The sequence below is a fragment of the Scomber scombrus genome, chromosome 11, assembly GCF_963691925.1.
Source record: "Scomber scombrus chromosome 11, fScoSco1.1, whole genome shotgun sequence".
Taxonomy (NCBI): domain Eukaryota; kingdom Metazoa; phylum Chordata; class Actinopteri; order Scombriformes; family Scombridae; genus Scomber; species Scomber scombrus.
In genome coordinates this window covers 27,440,767-27,457,194 of record NC_084980.1, presented here as the reverse complement: position 1 = coordinate 27,457,194, position 16,428 = coordinate 27,440,767, and the positions used below count along the sequence as shown (strand labels likewise).

The window sequence follows — 16,428 nt, the reverse complement described above, 5'->3', positions numbered from 1 at the left end:
TATCATCTAATGGTTAGTAAGAACAGGAGGAATGATTATGGCAAGATACGCATGTTTAAATGTTCATCTGGCCACTTGACAGACTTTAAAAATGATGAACTTATCCTTTAAAAAAACCCTCTGCTATAACGTGACCCGGAGGTGACGCAATCACGTTCGACGGTTGCTAGGTTGCGGAATCTTCAGATACCAGTTTCAAAGCTCAGGTACGGTGATTTTTAGAGCGTATTTTCTGCTAATTTTACATTAAACCGCACGACAGCTGTAATTTTGAAGCCTATGTGAGCTGTACACTGTTAATACATTGTGGTTCAGTGCTTTTTGGGTAAACTCTTTTAACTCTTTTAAACTCTATTGTCCCAGCAGGAGCGTCAGAGTTTCGGGTCATGGCTCTTGACTGGATCGGCTTTGGTTACGCCGCTCTGGTGGTGGTTGGAGGATTCATTGGTTATGTGAAAGCAGGTAATAGTCACACAATTACTGCTGTTTTTGGGTTATTTACAGCTACTACAGCTTTCATATAGGTTTATAACACTTGTATATATTCGAATTGATTTAGGGGGGTGTTGTCATGCCTCCCAGAATCGAATGTCAACTGTCACCCAGGGAAGCATCCGTCACCAGGGTTACCACCACGGGCATGAAATTCCTTGAAAAGTTATGAAATTAGGAAAACTGTTTTCCAGTCCTGTTTTGAATCAGGGATGACCTGCTCTGATATCAAAGATAACAGATATAAGACAGGCTGCATAAACTTTCATAAAGTTTCTCCCCTGACATTAGCTTCATTTGAGTTTTCAGCGTTTAAAGTCTGACTAAAAACAACAGTCAGGTGCACAGATGATTAGTGAAACAGGTTTTTCTTGCCATAATCATACCTCCTGTTCATACTTACCACTAGAGGATCCCTTCATAATGCACATACAACATAAGTGATGGTAAAAGTAATGTGTAAAAATGCGTTTAAAGTTTATCTGAAGCTAATATGAAGCTTCAAATTAGTCCGAAAGAGTCAAATCAAGTCTTTTTAGAGCCAAAGTCTCTCTTTTTGTTACTATACTTCCACCACAGCTCAACAAGGAAACATAAAGAGGGAATTTGATGCTAGAAATACTGTAAACGTGGCATATATCCACTTTATATGACTAACTCAGACTGCTGAAGCCTCGTATAAGCTTCAGATAAACTTTTGCAAAAAATGCATTTTTGTACAAAATGTCTGTGTGGACACACTGTGGACAGACTTTAAAGGTCGTGAACCTATCCTTTTAAAAAGTTGAAAGCAGAGAAGTTGAAACAACAACTCTATTTTGAGTACTCAGCATACTTTAATTGCCATGGACATCAGATACCTGAGTTTCTGTACTGATACCATGATGCTACATTTTTCCAATACCTCACATTGAGGCCTTATTGGAAAAAATAAGCCAGACCTCTCAAATGGATGTGTTGTATCTTGTCAAAGTAACTGTGCAAGGACTCAAATAAGATTTAAAAAAAATAGCAAAACAATGATCTAAAACAGGAAATGTCTCCTCAAACAAAAAGCAAACAAGGAAATAGCTACTCAAATTATAAGTAAACAACATTTAGGTTTTACCCAAGCAATCATTCCCAACTGAAGATGCTTGATACTTTTGGAAACTCTGCCAGAGACATGTTTCAGTCGGCCAAAATGTGTTGTAGTTGATACCCAGTCCTACAGTAAATAGAAGGGATAGTTTTTAATTTTCATTCTAGCATAGGTCAATATAACCTACTAATAGTTTCTAAACTGGTCTGAATATGATTGCTCCGCAGGCAGCGTCACCTCTCTGGTCGCAGGGCTGCTGTTTGGGCTGCTGGCTGCGGCTGGTGCTTATCTGGCCTCCAAAAACCCCAAGAATGTCTGGCTGTCACTAGGTGAGCACCTTTAGTTTGTTTTATTAAACTGTTACAGTCTTTCTACAACTTTTTACAAAACACACAACAACAAACTGTTTCCCTCCGCTGGTGGAAAACGCAGGCACCTCGGGAGCGCTGACTGCAGTGATGGGAATGAGATTTCTCAGCTCCTGGAAGTTCATGCCAGCTGGTTTAATGACTCTGGCGAGGTAATCCTTTCCCTATGACTGTTACTGGTTTAATAATTTACAATATTCCACACCTTGTAGATCATAAACTGTCCTGATATAAATGTTCTTATCTCTTCTCAGTGGACTGATGCTGGCAAGGATCCTAACAGGAATGCTGAAGAGGCCACACAGCTCCTGAAAATATTAAATAAAATGCATTTTCTGTGTCTGTACATAGTTTGAACGTGTTTATATACACTCACTTTTCTTGGTTGTCTTTTTTATGACACTGCTTCTGTGTAAAAATTTAGTTTATTGTTAAAGGAAAAGTTCTCTGGCCAACCAAACTCATTAAAAAATGTTTATTCTTCTGATGTTTACAAAAGTTCTGTCTCTCTTTAATGATATGAAGCATTTTTTACACACTTTGGTGTTTTTTTTAAAGTAGTAAATGTATATCTGTACTGTATCTGTTGCTGTAAAATAATACATTTACACACTTTAATAAAAAAATAACTACTTTATTTCATTTTATAGTCTGTTATTTAAAAACAGAACTGGCAGTAGAGGTCACAGGACATTGTAAACCCTGATATTTAACAGCGTGTCAAATGAAACGACAGCCTAGCAGGAAATGTTGCTGCGTCCTTTTGGCAGCACAAAGCGCGTCTCCTCTGGAGTGCACATTCCTGAGAAAAGTTTAGTGGGAACTTTTTCCCATGAGTCACTGGTGGAGCACAGCTGCGCTACCGGTGGCCTCCGTATTTGGCGGTCCAGTCCACTCGTCCGTGTATCGGCTGGGTGTTTGTGTTCCTGGGGAGGCTGTTCCTCCCTGTGGTGCTGCTGCTGGGGCAAGAGATCTGAGCATTCAAAGATCTGCTCCTCCATCCATCGAACTCTGGGAGGAGGAAAAATATGTTTGGGTTAAACTTCAGTGTACAAATAGATATGAAACCATTTATCTTTATTCAAAGCACTGTTTTTGTTTTTGTTACCTTCATTTGAGGAGGCCTTGTTTTTGGATGGTTTGATTTTTGAGTCAATTGTTAGATCAGCAGCAGACGACAGATCAACTAAAAGATTCATAGAAAGAAAAGTGGGTGGGAAAAAAACACGAGGTGGAATATTGACTCCTTTCTAACTCCAGGGGGCGATAGACTGAAACATGCTGAAACCCTTACATACTGTTCAGGGTCTAATTTGACCCATTTTTTAACATTGGAAGAAAAAAAACTTAAATTTTAGCTTGAAATTTGATGACTTATCCTCATGTGATCCAGATCCATACAAAAATGGAAATATTTTACAACTCTCTTAAAAAAAAATTGTGCAGCTGATACAGAAGAGTACACACAAAATTATGTATAGAAACTAATTATGACGGGATATTGAGAAAAAGTCAGAATATGAACAGTATGGTAGGGTTAAAACAGGCAGGAGTGGAAAATGAGATGTGAAAAATAATTTGATTGTTGCACCTAGTAAAGTAAAACATTCCCACACATCATTTCAAAATATTTTGTATATTTTGGATTTTATGAGTTGTATGTCCTAGGATACGTTGCCTTATTAAGCTAGACAAATTATCATAATGGTAAACATTTTAATGTTTTTTCTGATCCCTGGTCGATAACGTCTCACCTACTAGTTTCTACACTGATTTTTATAATATCTATGAAAGTATCGGCCTACCACAAGCTTCACTTCTACCAATCCATTTATCAGCGTACTCTAAAAAGGACAAGGCACATACAACTGAACAACGACCTTAACCAGTTCAAGTCAATGACTGACTTCAAGCACTTGAACATCTGGGCAAAAGTACTCCCCAAAATACTGCTCCACGTTGCCTTTTTAAAGGTTAAGTAAGTGTAGCTGCAACTCTAAACCCTAAAACACAAAAATCTTCCAGTGCAAGTTCTAGTTCAAGAGACATTAAATCAACCAAGTCTACCCGACCGTTATTCTTCCTGTTCCATACAGAGAAAAGTTAAAGCTCTTTGATGTAACTCACTGGCGGAGGCTCCTGATATCTGTCTGGCTGCTCCTGGGTCGCTCCTCTGAAAAGGTGACGCGAACGTCGTCATGGTCGGGTTGTTGGAGATGCTCGTGAAGGAGTCTGGAGAGGATGATGATGAAAGCCGTTACTTCCTCACTCCACTTATGTCATTACTTAAAGCTGCCTTTGAATTTCCTTTAGCTTTAAGAGAGAGATAAAACTATACATTTTACTTTACAGGCTTTGCACATGGAAGCACATTTGTTAGATACCTTTCAGGAGATCGAAACCATCCAGAATCTTTTCTTTTAGAGGTTGATTATCTGTTAGTTTAGAGATACTAAAGTCTATAATCACATCACGTCACAAGACACGAAGAAAAGAGAGAAAATATGAACGTATACTTTACAGCGGCCAAATAAATTGTAGTTTAATTTTTGCTCTGACTGCTTCACACTTGCATGTAAGTAAAAAACGGCCTTCTGTCTGACGGCCAACTTATTCAAACACTCCGTAGCCACAAACAGGCCAAAAGAAGATAAAATAAGGACTGTTAGGACTGTAATCACCTGCTGTATTTACAAAACTGTATTAACATGTCTGGCAGCTTGTAATCTATTATATAAATGTTCCTCCACTTAGACGTCATTAAACTGTGATAGGGATAGAGTGATAACATTATGTCATTTTATGTTGCTAAGGTTATCCCAATCAAAACAGTAACAAAAGACGGAGAAATTACAGATTTGTGTAGTTTGAACACTGATGGAAACGTTTGGGATGACATAACCGCACAATTTAACAAATTACATGACATAGATCTTGTCAATTTTGGACATTTTAATGCGGAAAAGTTGGATACTGCGCCTTTAAAATCATAATAGAGTTTTTAAAGTATCCTCTAACTCTGCAGAATGTCTAAAATGAAAACTGTATTAAATCTGTATATGAATATAATCTGTATTAAATTGTATTTTTGAACAAATAGAGGGGGTTAAGTGTGTTGTATCAGGTCAGAACAATCAGAAAACTGAATTTTTAGATAAATAATTGTATTCATTTATTAAAGGAATACCACTATATGTAACTTTTATATAAACATACTGTAAAGGCCTTTTCTAGACAACCAGAAAGCCAAAATATTACATATGAATCTTAGTGTATATTTATTCTGTGGCTGATCTCTTCACATACAGAAAACAACCTCCACACGCTACTTTAAACACATTAAGGCACCACAGATATGATCTTACATTTATTCTTGAATCTGTCTCACCTTTATGAAGAGGGAAGTCCAGCCCCCGTCCGCCGCTGGTTAAACACGAGTTGCCCCAAAGGTTTCTTCCCGCCGCCTGGCTTCTTACTGACGAGTTACTTTTTGGATTCACGCCTGAAAAGGACAAAACAACTCAGAGTGAAATCACAGCAGCCCAGATCTGATGGAAACATGCCACAAGTTATTTAGATATAGATTAAGATTTGTTAGAGTTGTAGAGTTGAGATTTGTTTCAATAAGAAAATATTAACACTGAACTTGTGCAGCATTTCTAAGTGGTCTCAGCGTTTAGGTGGCATCTTAGCAGCTGAACTGCTAGGCGCCCTAACTCAAATTCACCACGACTTCACCACCTCAGTCGGGTTGTAGCTGCTGTAGCAGTGGGCCAAACACATGTCGCATTAAAGCCAAGAACACTCGATTGGCTGTGAGCAAGTCCATACAAGTTGTCATATATTCTAGCTCTGGGTGTAAAAAGGATCGATTTCAGTTATTTTTTGACGGGAGACGTTTCTATACTACTTGGTATCGATATATATCATTTACATATGAGTACTGATACCCAGCCCTAAAACCAGGCAGGGAGTTCTGGTCCTCTGAAATGATGCGAACGCGGAAGTAACTTAAAACTGCATTCTATCAAAAGGCCACCAAGGGGCGACCGTTTTGGTGTCAAAAGGACTTCCGTCTCTATACAAGTCAATGGAGAATTCACCAACTCCTCACTTGATTTCTAACCTCAGTAAACGTTTTCAAAATGTGTTTATGGTCTCAATCGCTAGTTTAAAGCCTTCTTCAATGCAGTATGATGTTCATTTGGGACATTTTGGCCTCCCTGATTTTATATTTGACGATAAAGCAGGGTATGCATTAGGGCGTGGCTACGTCGTGATTGACAGGTTGATTGGTTCACAGGTTCAGGAGGGCGCCTCATGCTCCTCCTGATGCCCATATAAGTAGAATCCGTGGTTTTATTTTTCCCGGAATGCACCAGAAATTTTTCAAGATGGCGCTGCCCAGATCCGATACTATTCCCTTCCAAGCATCAGTCCACAAACCAATGGGTGACGTCACGGATGTTACGTCCATTTTATATACAGTCTATGTGTAAAACAATAAAATATTGAAATCAATCCTAAAACGTACAGAGAGCTTGTCGAGGTCGGAAATGTGTTCTTGCTTGTGTGTTCCTCTTAAAAGATGAGCTGCAAGCGTGAGAGGGAGGCTTGGCTAACACCAATGTAAAGGCCATTACGGTAGTCAAGTCAGGATGAGTCATGTGTAGACAGAGATTATCAGGTGTGCACAAGCTTTTTCTCTAAATTGTACCAATGAGATGTGTAGAGTGTGTTTGGGCGTCCTGCGGTATTTCTCGTCTTTCTCACCAGGTAGGTATCTGGACTGGCGGAGGTAGTGCTGCTTGGCAGACAAGGCTGTGGAGTCCGCTGTGTTCGGCACTTTGTTGCTCGTTGGCTCTCCTCCCGTACAGCTCTTTGACTCTGGAAATCTAGATAAAAAACGTTATTATTATATTTCTTTCAAAACACCTGTAAAAATAAACAAACACTTGACGTGACGATGAGGAGCGCTAACCGACAGCTGGATGCATCTCTGTCCTTCAGAGAGCTGATGGTAGGTTTTTTGGAGATGGAAACTCCGGCATCTACATCGTCGGTGTTGTCCCAGCTGTCGACTGACTTGATGGACGTCTGTCCCCATCGTCGACGTCCAGTCCTCGCTCTGGTGACGCTGTTCTCTGATCTTGTGGGAGTTCCTCGCGCCGGCTTTGAAATGAAGATACGAGGAATAGAAAAATGTTAAAACCCAAAAAGAAGATCACACTTTGATTTGCAGAATCTGAGCGGTACTTACAGTGGGCCAGCTCATCGGCAGCCTGTTTTTAACCAGGCTGAGGGGTTCTTGCTGGCCCTCTGTCTGCATGTTTGGCTCTCGGGGAATCTGGATCTGCTGAAGCGGCTGGTGGAGAGACTGGCTGCAGGTCTGTGACTCGGTCTTACAGAGAGACAGAGGCTTCGGTCCTGTGTTTGACTCTGCCACCTTTGCATGGACCTTGTGCTGCTCCGAGTACTTCAGAGGGGCACCAAGCGCCTGGCCGACATGGAAATATGGATACCGCAGCGCCTGAGGAAACAAGCGGTACAAACCAGAGGAAGCACATCTTCAATTACAGCTTTTTAGTTAATGTTAAAGCTCAAGCTCAAACCACTGATGCACATTTCTCACAAAGCTAAAGGCTGAAATGTGAAATATTTTTAGAGTACTGAAAACAGCGTGCAGCATTCTCCATTTTTGTGCTTCCTGTCTGTGGACGTGCAGTAAGTGCCAAGGTAAGCTGATTGATTCCCACTTGGACCTCCTGTTATAAAAATGGATCCACTTAAGGTGCTCAAAGGTTGTCGGAATAAAAGCATCCACCAAAGGACTCGTGTTGCAAATGTCACCTCAATATAATATATAGCACTTCTCTTTTCTTCTTCTGTATTTATTCCAACCATTTAAAATCTAAACTCTATGTTTTTTAAATGTACCTGGGCAGCGCTTGGCCTTTTCTCCGGGTCCCACTGCAGCATGTCTTTCATCAGTGTGATCGCTTCGTCACTGGCGTTGGGGATCAGGGATCTGAGGCTGGTGGGGACACACTTTGGGAAGCGGAAGTGAATTGATGTGGCTAGGTTGTAGCCTTCAGGCCAATCCATCTGATGTAAGTGAGAGACCCGAGGAAACAACAAATGGATCATCTGTAAGTTTGTGTGTCTGCAGTAAATCTTTGACAGTATCAAACAGTCAAAGTTTGTTGAACAAGGTGAAATTGGACCCGATGATGGTAGATGAGGGTTAAGACTGACCAAATAATCAATTAAATTTCATGGCAGTTCATCCAACAGTTGAGACGCCCCACTCAAAACCACAAACGTGAACCTTATGGTGACATTTAGGGCTGGGTATCGGTAGGTATCGACCGAAATAAATCGATACCAAGTAGTATTGAAACGTCTCCCATCAAACGATACCTGCAATCAATCCTTTTTACACCCAGAGTTAGAAAATATGACTTTCAAAATGCATTTGTGTAAAAATCAAATCATTTAGATGTGGAGGAGTGGAGGCATTTTATGCAATTTAAGGCTTCTATTCACATTATGGGTATCGAATGAAGTACTCTATATTGGTATCAGTATCACTTTAATTGTACTTGGATTGGTACTGGTATCGATACCAAGCCCTCGTGGCATTAGAGGAAAAGTCATCATGATATTCTTTGGGCACAACCAATTCCTGTCCAAAATGTCATGACAATCCATCTCTAGCATGTTGAGATATTTCACAGGATTTGTGAAAACGCTGACCAGCTCACGATGTTACAGGAATATTTAGGATTTTTCTTCTGGGCGCCATGAATCTGTAACAAATTTCATGGCAATTCATATTACAGTTGTTGAGATGTTCCATTAATAGCCAAAAATATCAAACTATATAGTGGACCTGGAAGGAAAATCAAAGCCATAATCAGCAAGATTCACCCTCTGGGGATCATGAATGTCTGGACTAAATCACACTGATATTTCAGTCTGGATCACAGTGGTGGACCAACTGCCTGACTAACATTTCCACCTCCAGATCCGTGTCACAAACATGTCTAAAAATACTCCCAACAACAAAAGGAGACGTAATTCTAACGTGATTTTCATATTTTGACGACATTCAGCATCATAGAACAGCAGGTGACACTACGATTCGTCACAAAACACACGATTCAACACCTGATCTGTTGACTCACCTTCTTCAGCGTTCCCAGCACCTGACAGATCTTGAAGATCTCGTCCACCTCGCTGTTGCCAGGGAACAGGGGTCTGATGGTGTAGAGCTCCGCCATGATGCATCCCACGGCCCAGATGTCGATGGGCGAACTGTAGGAGTTGGACTTGAGCAGAACCTCTGGGGCTCGGTACCTGTCGTAACAGCACAGGAGGAACATTAGTATGGAGTGATTTAACTCTTGTTTAAATCTATTTTTCCTGTTGTATTTCATAACTATTTTATGATCTATGTTTTATCTCACCCTTTCATGTTACCCTGTAAATAAATCAGTCTCACCATCTCGTGGACACATAGTCGGTGTAAGGTGGCTGAGAGCGGATTTCTCTAGCAAGTCCAAAATCTGCAATTTTAACGAGCTCGGGGCCCATACAGAGCAAGTTCTCCGGTTTCATATCACGATGAAAATACCCTGAAAAAACAAATAAACAAGAATGATTAAAATAACACTCTGATTCTCATATTTGTATAATTTTGCATTATTTTATGAGACAAAATAGCTGTTTTCTACCAGTTGCTACCATTATTACAGCCACTAATACACTTATACTCAAACTAATTTCAGATATTTTTTAGAAATCTGAAAAACACACATTTAAAACATCTCTGACAAAAAAAGATGCTTTAACCCCACAAAGCACAACCAAGCCTTTAAGGTAATGTAAAGAAAAAGAGGAAGACAGGAGGAGTTTCTTACCGTGCTTATGCACAAACGTTAAGCCAGACAATACTTGGAACATAATGTTTCTTATCTCATTCTCAGAAAACATCTTTTCTTCCCTGGCAGCAGCAAAGTGGTGAAAGACAAAAGAAAGAAAGAAGGGATAAAGAAAAAAAAACACTATACAAACAATCATGCCTTTTTTTAAATGAAAATGACACCAACACCCACAAGCAATAAAAAAAAGTGTCGATTTCTTTCTTTTTTTTCCTGAAAAGAAAAGCTCAGTTAGAATTTGATATTGCTCACACCTCCTCTTCTAACTGAGTCATTGTTGGTTGGAAAGGAGAAAAATCCTTTGATCCCTGATGTCTTATCAACCGTCCTGCATTCATATATTTTTCAGATTTTGTCACGTTGTTCAGTGTTTTTTCAGTTTGCCCAATTTTTAACTATTTATATAAACCAAAACCATGCAGACCGCTTGATAACACAGCGTTTTATGAGAGAGAAAAGACAGCGGAGTCTGCTTTTCTTCTGTAGTCACCTACCGTGTATATCAGGGGTGTCAAACTCATTTTCATTCAAGGGCCACATACAGACCAATTTGATCTCATGTGGGCCGGATCATTAAAATGAAGGAAGGAAGGAAGGAAGGAAGGAAGGAAGGAAGGAAAAGAAGAGAGGAAGGGAAGATGGAAGGAAGAAAGGGAGGAAGGACAGGTTGAAGGAAGGAAGGAAGGAAGGAAGGAAGGAAGGAAGGAAGGAAGGAAGGAAGGAAAAGAAGAGAGGAAGGGAAGATGGAAGGAAGAAAGGGAGGAAGGACAGATTGAAGGAAGGAAGGAAGGTAGGACAGATGGAAGGAGGGACGGATGAAATGGAGGAAGGAAAGATGGAAGGAAGGGAAGATGGAAGGAAGAAAGGGAGGAAGGACAGATTGAAGGAAGGAAGGAAGGTAGGACAGATGGAAGGAGGGACGGATGAAATGGAGGAAGGAAAGATGGAAGGAAGAAAGTAAGGGAGCAAGGACAGATGGAAGGAAGGGAGAAAGGAAGAGAAGACAAGAAGGAAGGAAGGAAGGAAAAGAAGACAGAAAGGAAAGATGGAAGGAGGGAAGGAAGGAAAGATGGAAGGAGGGAAGGAAGGAAAGATGGAAGGAAAGAAGGACGGAAGGACAGTGGGCCAGATCATTAAAATGAAGGAAGGAAGGAAGGAAGGAAGGAAGGAAAAGAATAGAGGAAGAGAAGATGGAAGGAAGAAAGGGAGGAAGGACAGATTGAAGGAAGGAAGGAAGGAAGGACAGATGGAAGGAGGGACGGATGAAATGTAGGAAGGAATGATGGAAAGAAGAAAGTAAGGGAGCAAGGACAGATGGAAGGAAGGGAGAAAGGAAGAGAAGACAAGAAGGAAGGAAGGAAGGAAAAGAAGATAGGAAGGACAGATGGAAGGAGGGAAGGAAGGAAAGATGGAAGGAAAGATGGAAGGAGGGAAGGAAGGAAAGATGGAAGGAAAGAAGGAAGGAAGGACAGTGGGCCGGATCGGACCCCTCGGCTGGCCGGTTCTGGCCCGTGGGCCGGATGTTTGACACCCCTGATGTATATGAATAAAGGACAGTCCCTGTAATATCTGATATGTCATGTTTCTGACCACTGACTCAGGGACCGACACATGATGACTCAAGCCGACTCCAAATCATTCCCACACTCCCAATTAAAAAAACACACTTCAGGATTTAACCATAAAAATAACTCTGAAGGCTGAAATAACTATCAGTATAGATTTGTACCTTTCTTTCATGAGCTGATAGAGGTTTTCTTTCATGTACTCGAAGACAAAGTAGAGGTGGTCGTTTTCTCTGATGACTTCTTTCAGTTTCACCACATTGGCATGGTTCAACTTCTTCAGTGACTTTATTTAGGAAAGACAAAAAAACACAAAAGTGATTAAAAACTCAGTAAATGATCTCAAATGCTCACAGATAGTGTCTGAAATTCACATTTACACTCATCTCCCAAAGGCTGCTGTACAGAAACAGAATAATTTAAACTAATTGTCTGTTTTTTTAATACACAGGCTCAGGTAGTGTTAGTTTAAAACTCATTTATGAAACAGATAGAGATTATAATACACTGTGTGTGCAACAGAACAGCAAATTACTAGACAATATATCATTTGATTTTAAATTTTACAGTGAAAAACAGCATTTATCACACTTTTAAACATCAATTATAACCAGGCGGGGAGTTCCGGTCCTCTGAAATGAGGCCAACGCGGAAGTAACTTAAAACTGCATTCTATCAAAAGGCCACCAGGGGGCGACCGTTTTGGTGTCAAAAGGACTTCCGTCTCTATACAAGTCAATGGAGAATTCACCAACTTCTCATTCGACTTCTAACCTCAGTAAACGTTTTCAAAATGTGTTTATGGTCTCAATCGCTAGTTTAAAGCCTTCTTCAATGCAGTATGATGTTCATTTGGGACATTTTGGCCTCCCTGATTTTATATTTGATGATAAAGCAGGGTATGCATTAGGGCGTGGCTACGTCGTGATTGACAGGTTGATTGGTTCACAGGTTCAGGAGGGCGCCTCATGCTCCTCCTGATGCCCATATAAGTAGAATCCGTGGGTTTTTTTTACCCGGCATGCACCGGAAATTTTCAAGATGGCGCTGCTCAGATCCGAAACTATTGGCTTCCAAGCAGCAATCCACAAACCAATGGGTGACGTCAAGGATGTTATGTCCATTTTATATACAGTCTATGATTATAACTTAAAAACAAATCTCTATGAGCAAATAGATCAATAATAAGTAACTAAATATCATGTTATGCCCTAAAAGCTTTACTGGACTCACAATGGGACTAAACTGTAACGCAATAAAAATAAGTCAAAGGTTAGTGGTCAGGTATGCCAGTTATTGGTTATACTTATTATACTTATTGGTTAATATATATACTGAATATTATACTGGTTATGCCGTGCAATTGTGATATTTTCTTTCATGATTCTCACCTTCACCTCTCGCAGATTCAAGCACTCCTCCCAAGAATAAAACTTTCTTTTCATCCTGTTAAAAAAGATTAAAATGATTATGTTATTGCAAAAAAAAAAGACAATAAAAGACACAAATCCTGCAGATTTCAATTAAACACTTAACTATGTAATCTGACAGTTGTAAAGCAAGGCAAGGTAACTTTCTTTATTTAGCATATTTCATATCCAGGGATATTTAAAGTGCTTCAGATCATTTCAGCAAAGCAATGATAAAATAACGACACCAATGTATAAAACATGTTAAACTGAACATATATTAAAAACACACATATAAAAGCATGACATGACATTAAAACATTGTTCTGACTGTGTTAAAAGTCTGAGTTAGTGCTCAGTTAAATATGTAGTAAACTCAAATCTTTGCATATCGGCAGACACCCATAGCGGCAAAAAAATACCCAGAATTCATGTAATCACTAAAGGCCGGTACTTTAAAGATATTATTTGGCATTTTTTCCCTTTTTGGATGGTAAGATAGAAATATGGAGAGAGGGACATCAAAGAGTGTTGCAGTTGATGCTCCAGGACACCAAAGACAACCACAACTGTGTTTTAATAGCAGGATCATCCACTGTGAATTAAATCATGTCTTTATATACCAAGTGCTCACTGTGTGGACTTAAGGAAGAAGCTTTGTGTTTCATTCTTACGTTATTTTAAATGTTTCTGAATGAATTTGGGCGAATATACATTTAATGTATCCTGCAGGTTCTTCATTAGGAGTCACACACTGAAGGTGATGTATAGTAAAAATATCATCCAAGACATTATCGCTTCACTGTATTTTAAATATTACTACACTGTCTTATACTTGTAAACCTCTTTTAACCTTTCTCAGCATTTCCCAATACTCACTATGTGGGGTACTCTCACTCCTTCCACTGTCATCAGTAGGATCAGCTTACACACTATAACCGTACATTTACAAACAGTGCCTGTTGGAGCCTCTGGAAAACATTCATTATTCATTTCAAGCCAAAGACAATGACTCTTTCCTAAGCAGCTCATCCTTTGATATATGTCCAAATAAGCATATGTGTCAAAAAAACAAAAAAAACCTGACTTGAAGTGGCATCCTTTTTAATTATAATCAATTGTAGTTGTGTAGTGAGCCATGTGAGACTGAAGCACCTTGCAGCAGTCACTGAGGGTTTAATCAGCTTATCCCCTCCAGACAAAACAACACAGTATGTCCCGGGTGTGTTTTCATATTAGCGGAGGCAGACTCTGGAGTGACTCTCACCTTTTTATAGCCACCAGCTCCCCAGTCTCATTGCTCTTGGCCAGGACCACGCTGCCGTAGGTGCCGTCGCCCAGCTGTTTCAGCGTGGCGTAGCGGTTCATCGTCCACAGCGGTCCCTTCCTCTCCTTCAGCGAGGAGCCTTGACATTCCCACACAGTCCGACAGTCGGTCATTGTAAGCATGGAAACATCCCTCTCCACAGATCAACACACTCTGTGCTGCTCTATCCTGCTGATACTCACTGGCTTATAATCTAGAAACACAGAAATAAAACATGAGCTTTCATCCTTTTACCTTTTCTCTCTGCAGGCTGCTTCTGCTGCTGCTGATGTTTACACGGTGAGGATGAGTGGGGAAAGCGACGCTGTCTCGATCCTGCCTGTTGCTGCCTGTGTCTCACCTATCCTTAAGCTAAGCCTGTGCTGCAGACGGAGGAATCCCCTGTGAGAGGAAGTGGATTAAGTTGGCGTGTGATTAAGAAAGTGTGCCAGGACACGGCCTCACAGTAGGAGGTGGTTTTCAAGTTCACAGCATTTAAAAATAAGATCCATGCTGGCTCACTTGTGTTTGATAAAGTGTAATAGGTTTGTGATCTTTAACACCAAGAATATACTCATGAATCTGATACTGAGATTAAAGGCTTTATTTGCCTTTTTCTAACACTGATTGTATAAAAGTGAATCAGTGGTCTTTAGAGGTGGGTCTGAATCCAATTTGTTACTTTCAGACAATCATATGAACATCATTCTTTCACTATTTATGTTCTCCTGTTTTTCTTTTACACCCAGTTAACCCACATTTTGCCATGCACAGGACTGGAGAGTACATCTTAGCCAGAGTTTAACAAATTAGCGCCAGTGTATTTATAAATGACATAAGACTGGAACGTGGAGTCAGATTTGTGCAAGTGTGGACTAGTTTAGTCAGGATGGCTCCACTTTCTGATGACCCCTCTCTGATAAGGCGCCATTAGAAAGAGTCTAAAAGTTGAATTAATTGTTATTGATTGATGAAATGATTTACTGACACTTAAGGTAATAATAAGGCATCAGATCTGCATCATTAATAAAGGATCATGTATGTAGCTCTCTAGTAAACCATCACATTTCCAGTTAGAAATGTTAACATCTTTAAGCATGTGTCAAACGCTTCTCACTCTGTGCAAGTTTAAAGTTAGCAAATATTCTGCAATAAAAAAAAAAAGCTATACTGTTATTTTATGTTTCTACTCGTCATCTAAGTCTGAAATTGTAAATGTTAATGAGTTGGCGATCCATTTATTTGGTCCACATGTTCTGCAGCTCCTATCCAGAAGGTCAAATAGTCAATGAAAAGGTGTTTTCCTGATGAAAAACTGTCCTGATGACAACTTTCAACAACCCACACACGCGTCCTATATTACTATTTTAACCTAATGACATCAGGAATGTGCTTAAGATTGACTGTAGTATTGCCTTTAGACTTGTGAACAGCCACAGTACAATAAAATAGTCATTATACATTGTGTGTAGAATGATAAATGCACTTGCACTTTTACCTTTTTTTGCACAATATGTGTCTCTGTGGTATTGGATATTGTTGGACAGCCTTTTTAACATTGCCTTATTTATATTTTTAGACACAAAGAGGAAGTTTGATGCTTTAAAAGACTTTAAATGTGACAGATATACACTTGACATGACTAACTCAGACTGTTTCTAACCTTCTTAAAGCTTCAGATTGACATTTAAATGCACTCTTGCTCAAAAAGAAGGAGATTTTTTAATATCTATATTTTATGATTAGCTGTAATGGGTAAAAACAGGAGCTAGATAGCAAAATAAGCTAACGTTACTGTTATAATTCATAGTACGACAAAGCAGACATTTTAAATATATATATATTTTTTTTACAGTGTCTTACGTAACATAAGTAACACTTAGTCATGTATACCCACCACAGAAGACATATCCGTGAGGTGGAGGTGTCGACACCCTGATGCTCGCTGGGGAAAGATCCTGCCCGTCTGCTCCGTTGGTTGGCCAATAATTTTCCTAGGATGGCGAAGTCACAATCCGCCCCACTCCGCCTCTGATTGGCTAGTACTCGTTGGCCGAGTTAGTTGGGTGAGTATGATTGGTTACTGTTAGGGAAAGAACGTCAGGCTAAGCCAATCACAGGCAGAGTAGGGCGGGTCATGACTTCGCCGTCCTAGGAACAAAAATGAAGGCGGCTTCCTGTCTCCTAGGCAACGCAGAGGCCCGATTAAATGACATAATAATAATAATGTGATAAACCATATAATAAATGCAGTAAATTCAATA

At 39.9% G+C, this 16,428-nt stretch overlaps 2 protein-coding genes across 2 annotated transcripts; one reads left to right on the top strand and one right to left on the bottom strand.

Annotated features, from left to right (window-relative positions):
- Window positions 1-366: 366 nt before the first annotated feature.
- LOC133990828 (transmembrane protein 14C-like) lies at window positions 367-2,527 on the top strand. Its single transcript, XM_062429235.1, has 4 exons — window positions 367-462; window positions 1,801-1,902; window positions 2,006-2,093; window positions 2,196-2,527. The coding sequence occupies exons 1-4, from the start codon at window positions 387-389 to the stop codon at window positions 2,251-2,253; spliced, it is 324 nt and encodes a 107-aa protein (XP_062285219.1). The 5' UTR covers window positions 367-386; the 3' UTR covers window positions 2,254-2,527.
- A 151-nt stretch (window positions 2,528-2,678) lies between these two features.
- Window positions 2,679-14,226, bottom strand: LOC133990085 (serine/threonine-protein kinase MAK-like). Its single transcript, XM_062428264.1, has 14 exons — window positions 14,126-14,226; window positions 12,841-12,895; window positions 11,614-11,735; window positions 9,864-9,946; window positions 9,446-9,578; window positions 9,129-9,300; window positions 7,879-8,046; window positions 7,235-7,471; window positions 6,895-7,113; window positions 6,715-6,826; window positions 5,330-5,443; window positions 4,069-4,173; window positions 3,050-3,127; window positions 2,679-2,950 (listed from the first exon to the last, which is right to left on the bottom strand). Exons 1-14 carry the CDS (start codon window positions 14,224-14,226, stop codon window positions 2,679-2,681), a joined length of 1,971 nt encoding a protein of 656 aa, XP_062284248.1.
- Window positions 14,227-16,428: the final 2,202 nt, after the last annotated feature.

What these genes read in the sequence shown, in the direction of transcription:
- LOC133990828 (XM_062429235.1), top strand. Translation starts at nt 387, where the DNA reads ATGGCTCTTGACTGGATCGGCTTTGGTTACGCCGCTCTGGTGGTGGTT. An exon ending in GAATGTCTGGCTGTCACTAG is followed by an intron (nt 1,903 to 2,005) that starts GTGAGCACCTTT and finishes TGGAAAACGCAG; the next exon opens with GCACCTCGGGAGCGCTGACT. An exon ending in GGTTTAATGACTCTGGCGAG is followed by an intron (nt 2,094 to 2,195) that starts GTAATCCTTTCC and finishes ATCTCTTCTCAG; the next exon opens with TGGACTGATGCTGGCAAGGA.
- LOC133990085 (XM_062428264.1), bottom strand. Translation starts at nt 14,226, where the DNA reads ATGAACCGCTACGCCACGCTGAAACAGCTGGGCGACGGCACCTACGGC. An exon ending in TGCTGGGAACGCTGAAGAAG is followed by an intron (nt 8,047 to 9,128) that starts GTGAGTCAACAG and finishes CACTTACATCAG; the next exon opens with ATGGATTGGCCTGAAGGCTA. An exon ending in AGCAAGAACCCCTCAGCCTG is followed by an intron (nt 7,114 to 7,234) that starts GTTAAAAACAGG and finishes TTCATTTCAAAG; the next exon opens with CCGGCGCGAGGAACTCCCAC.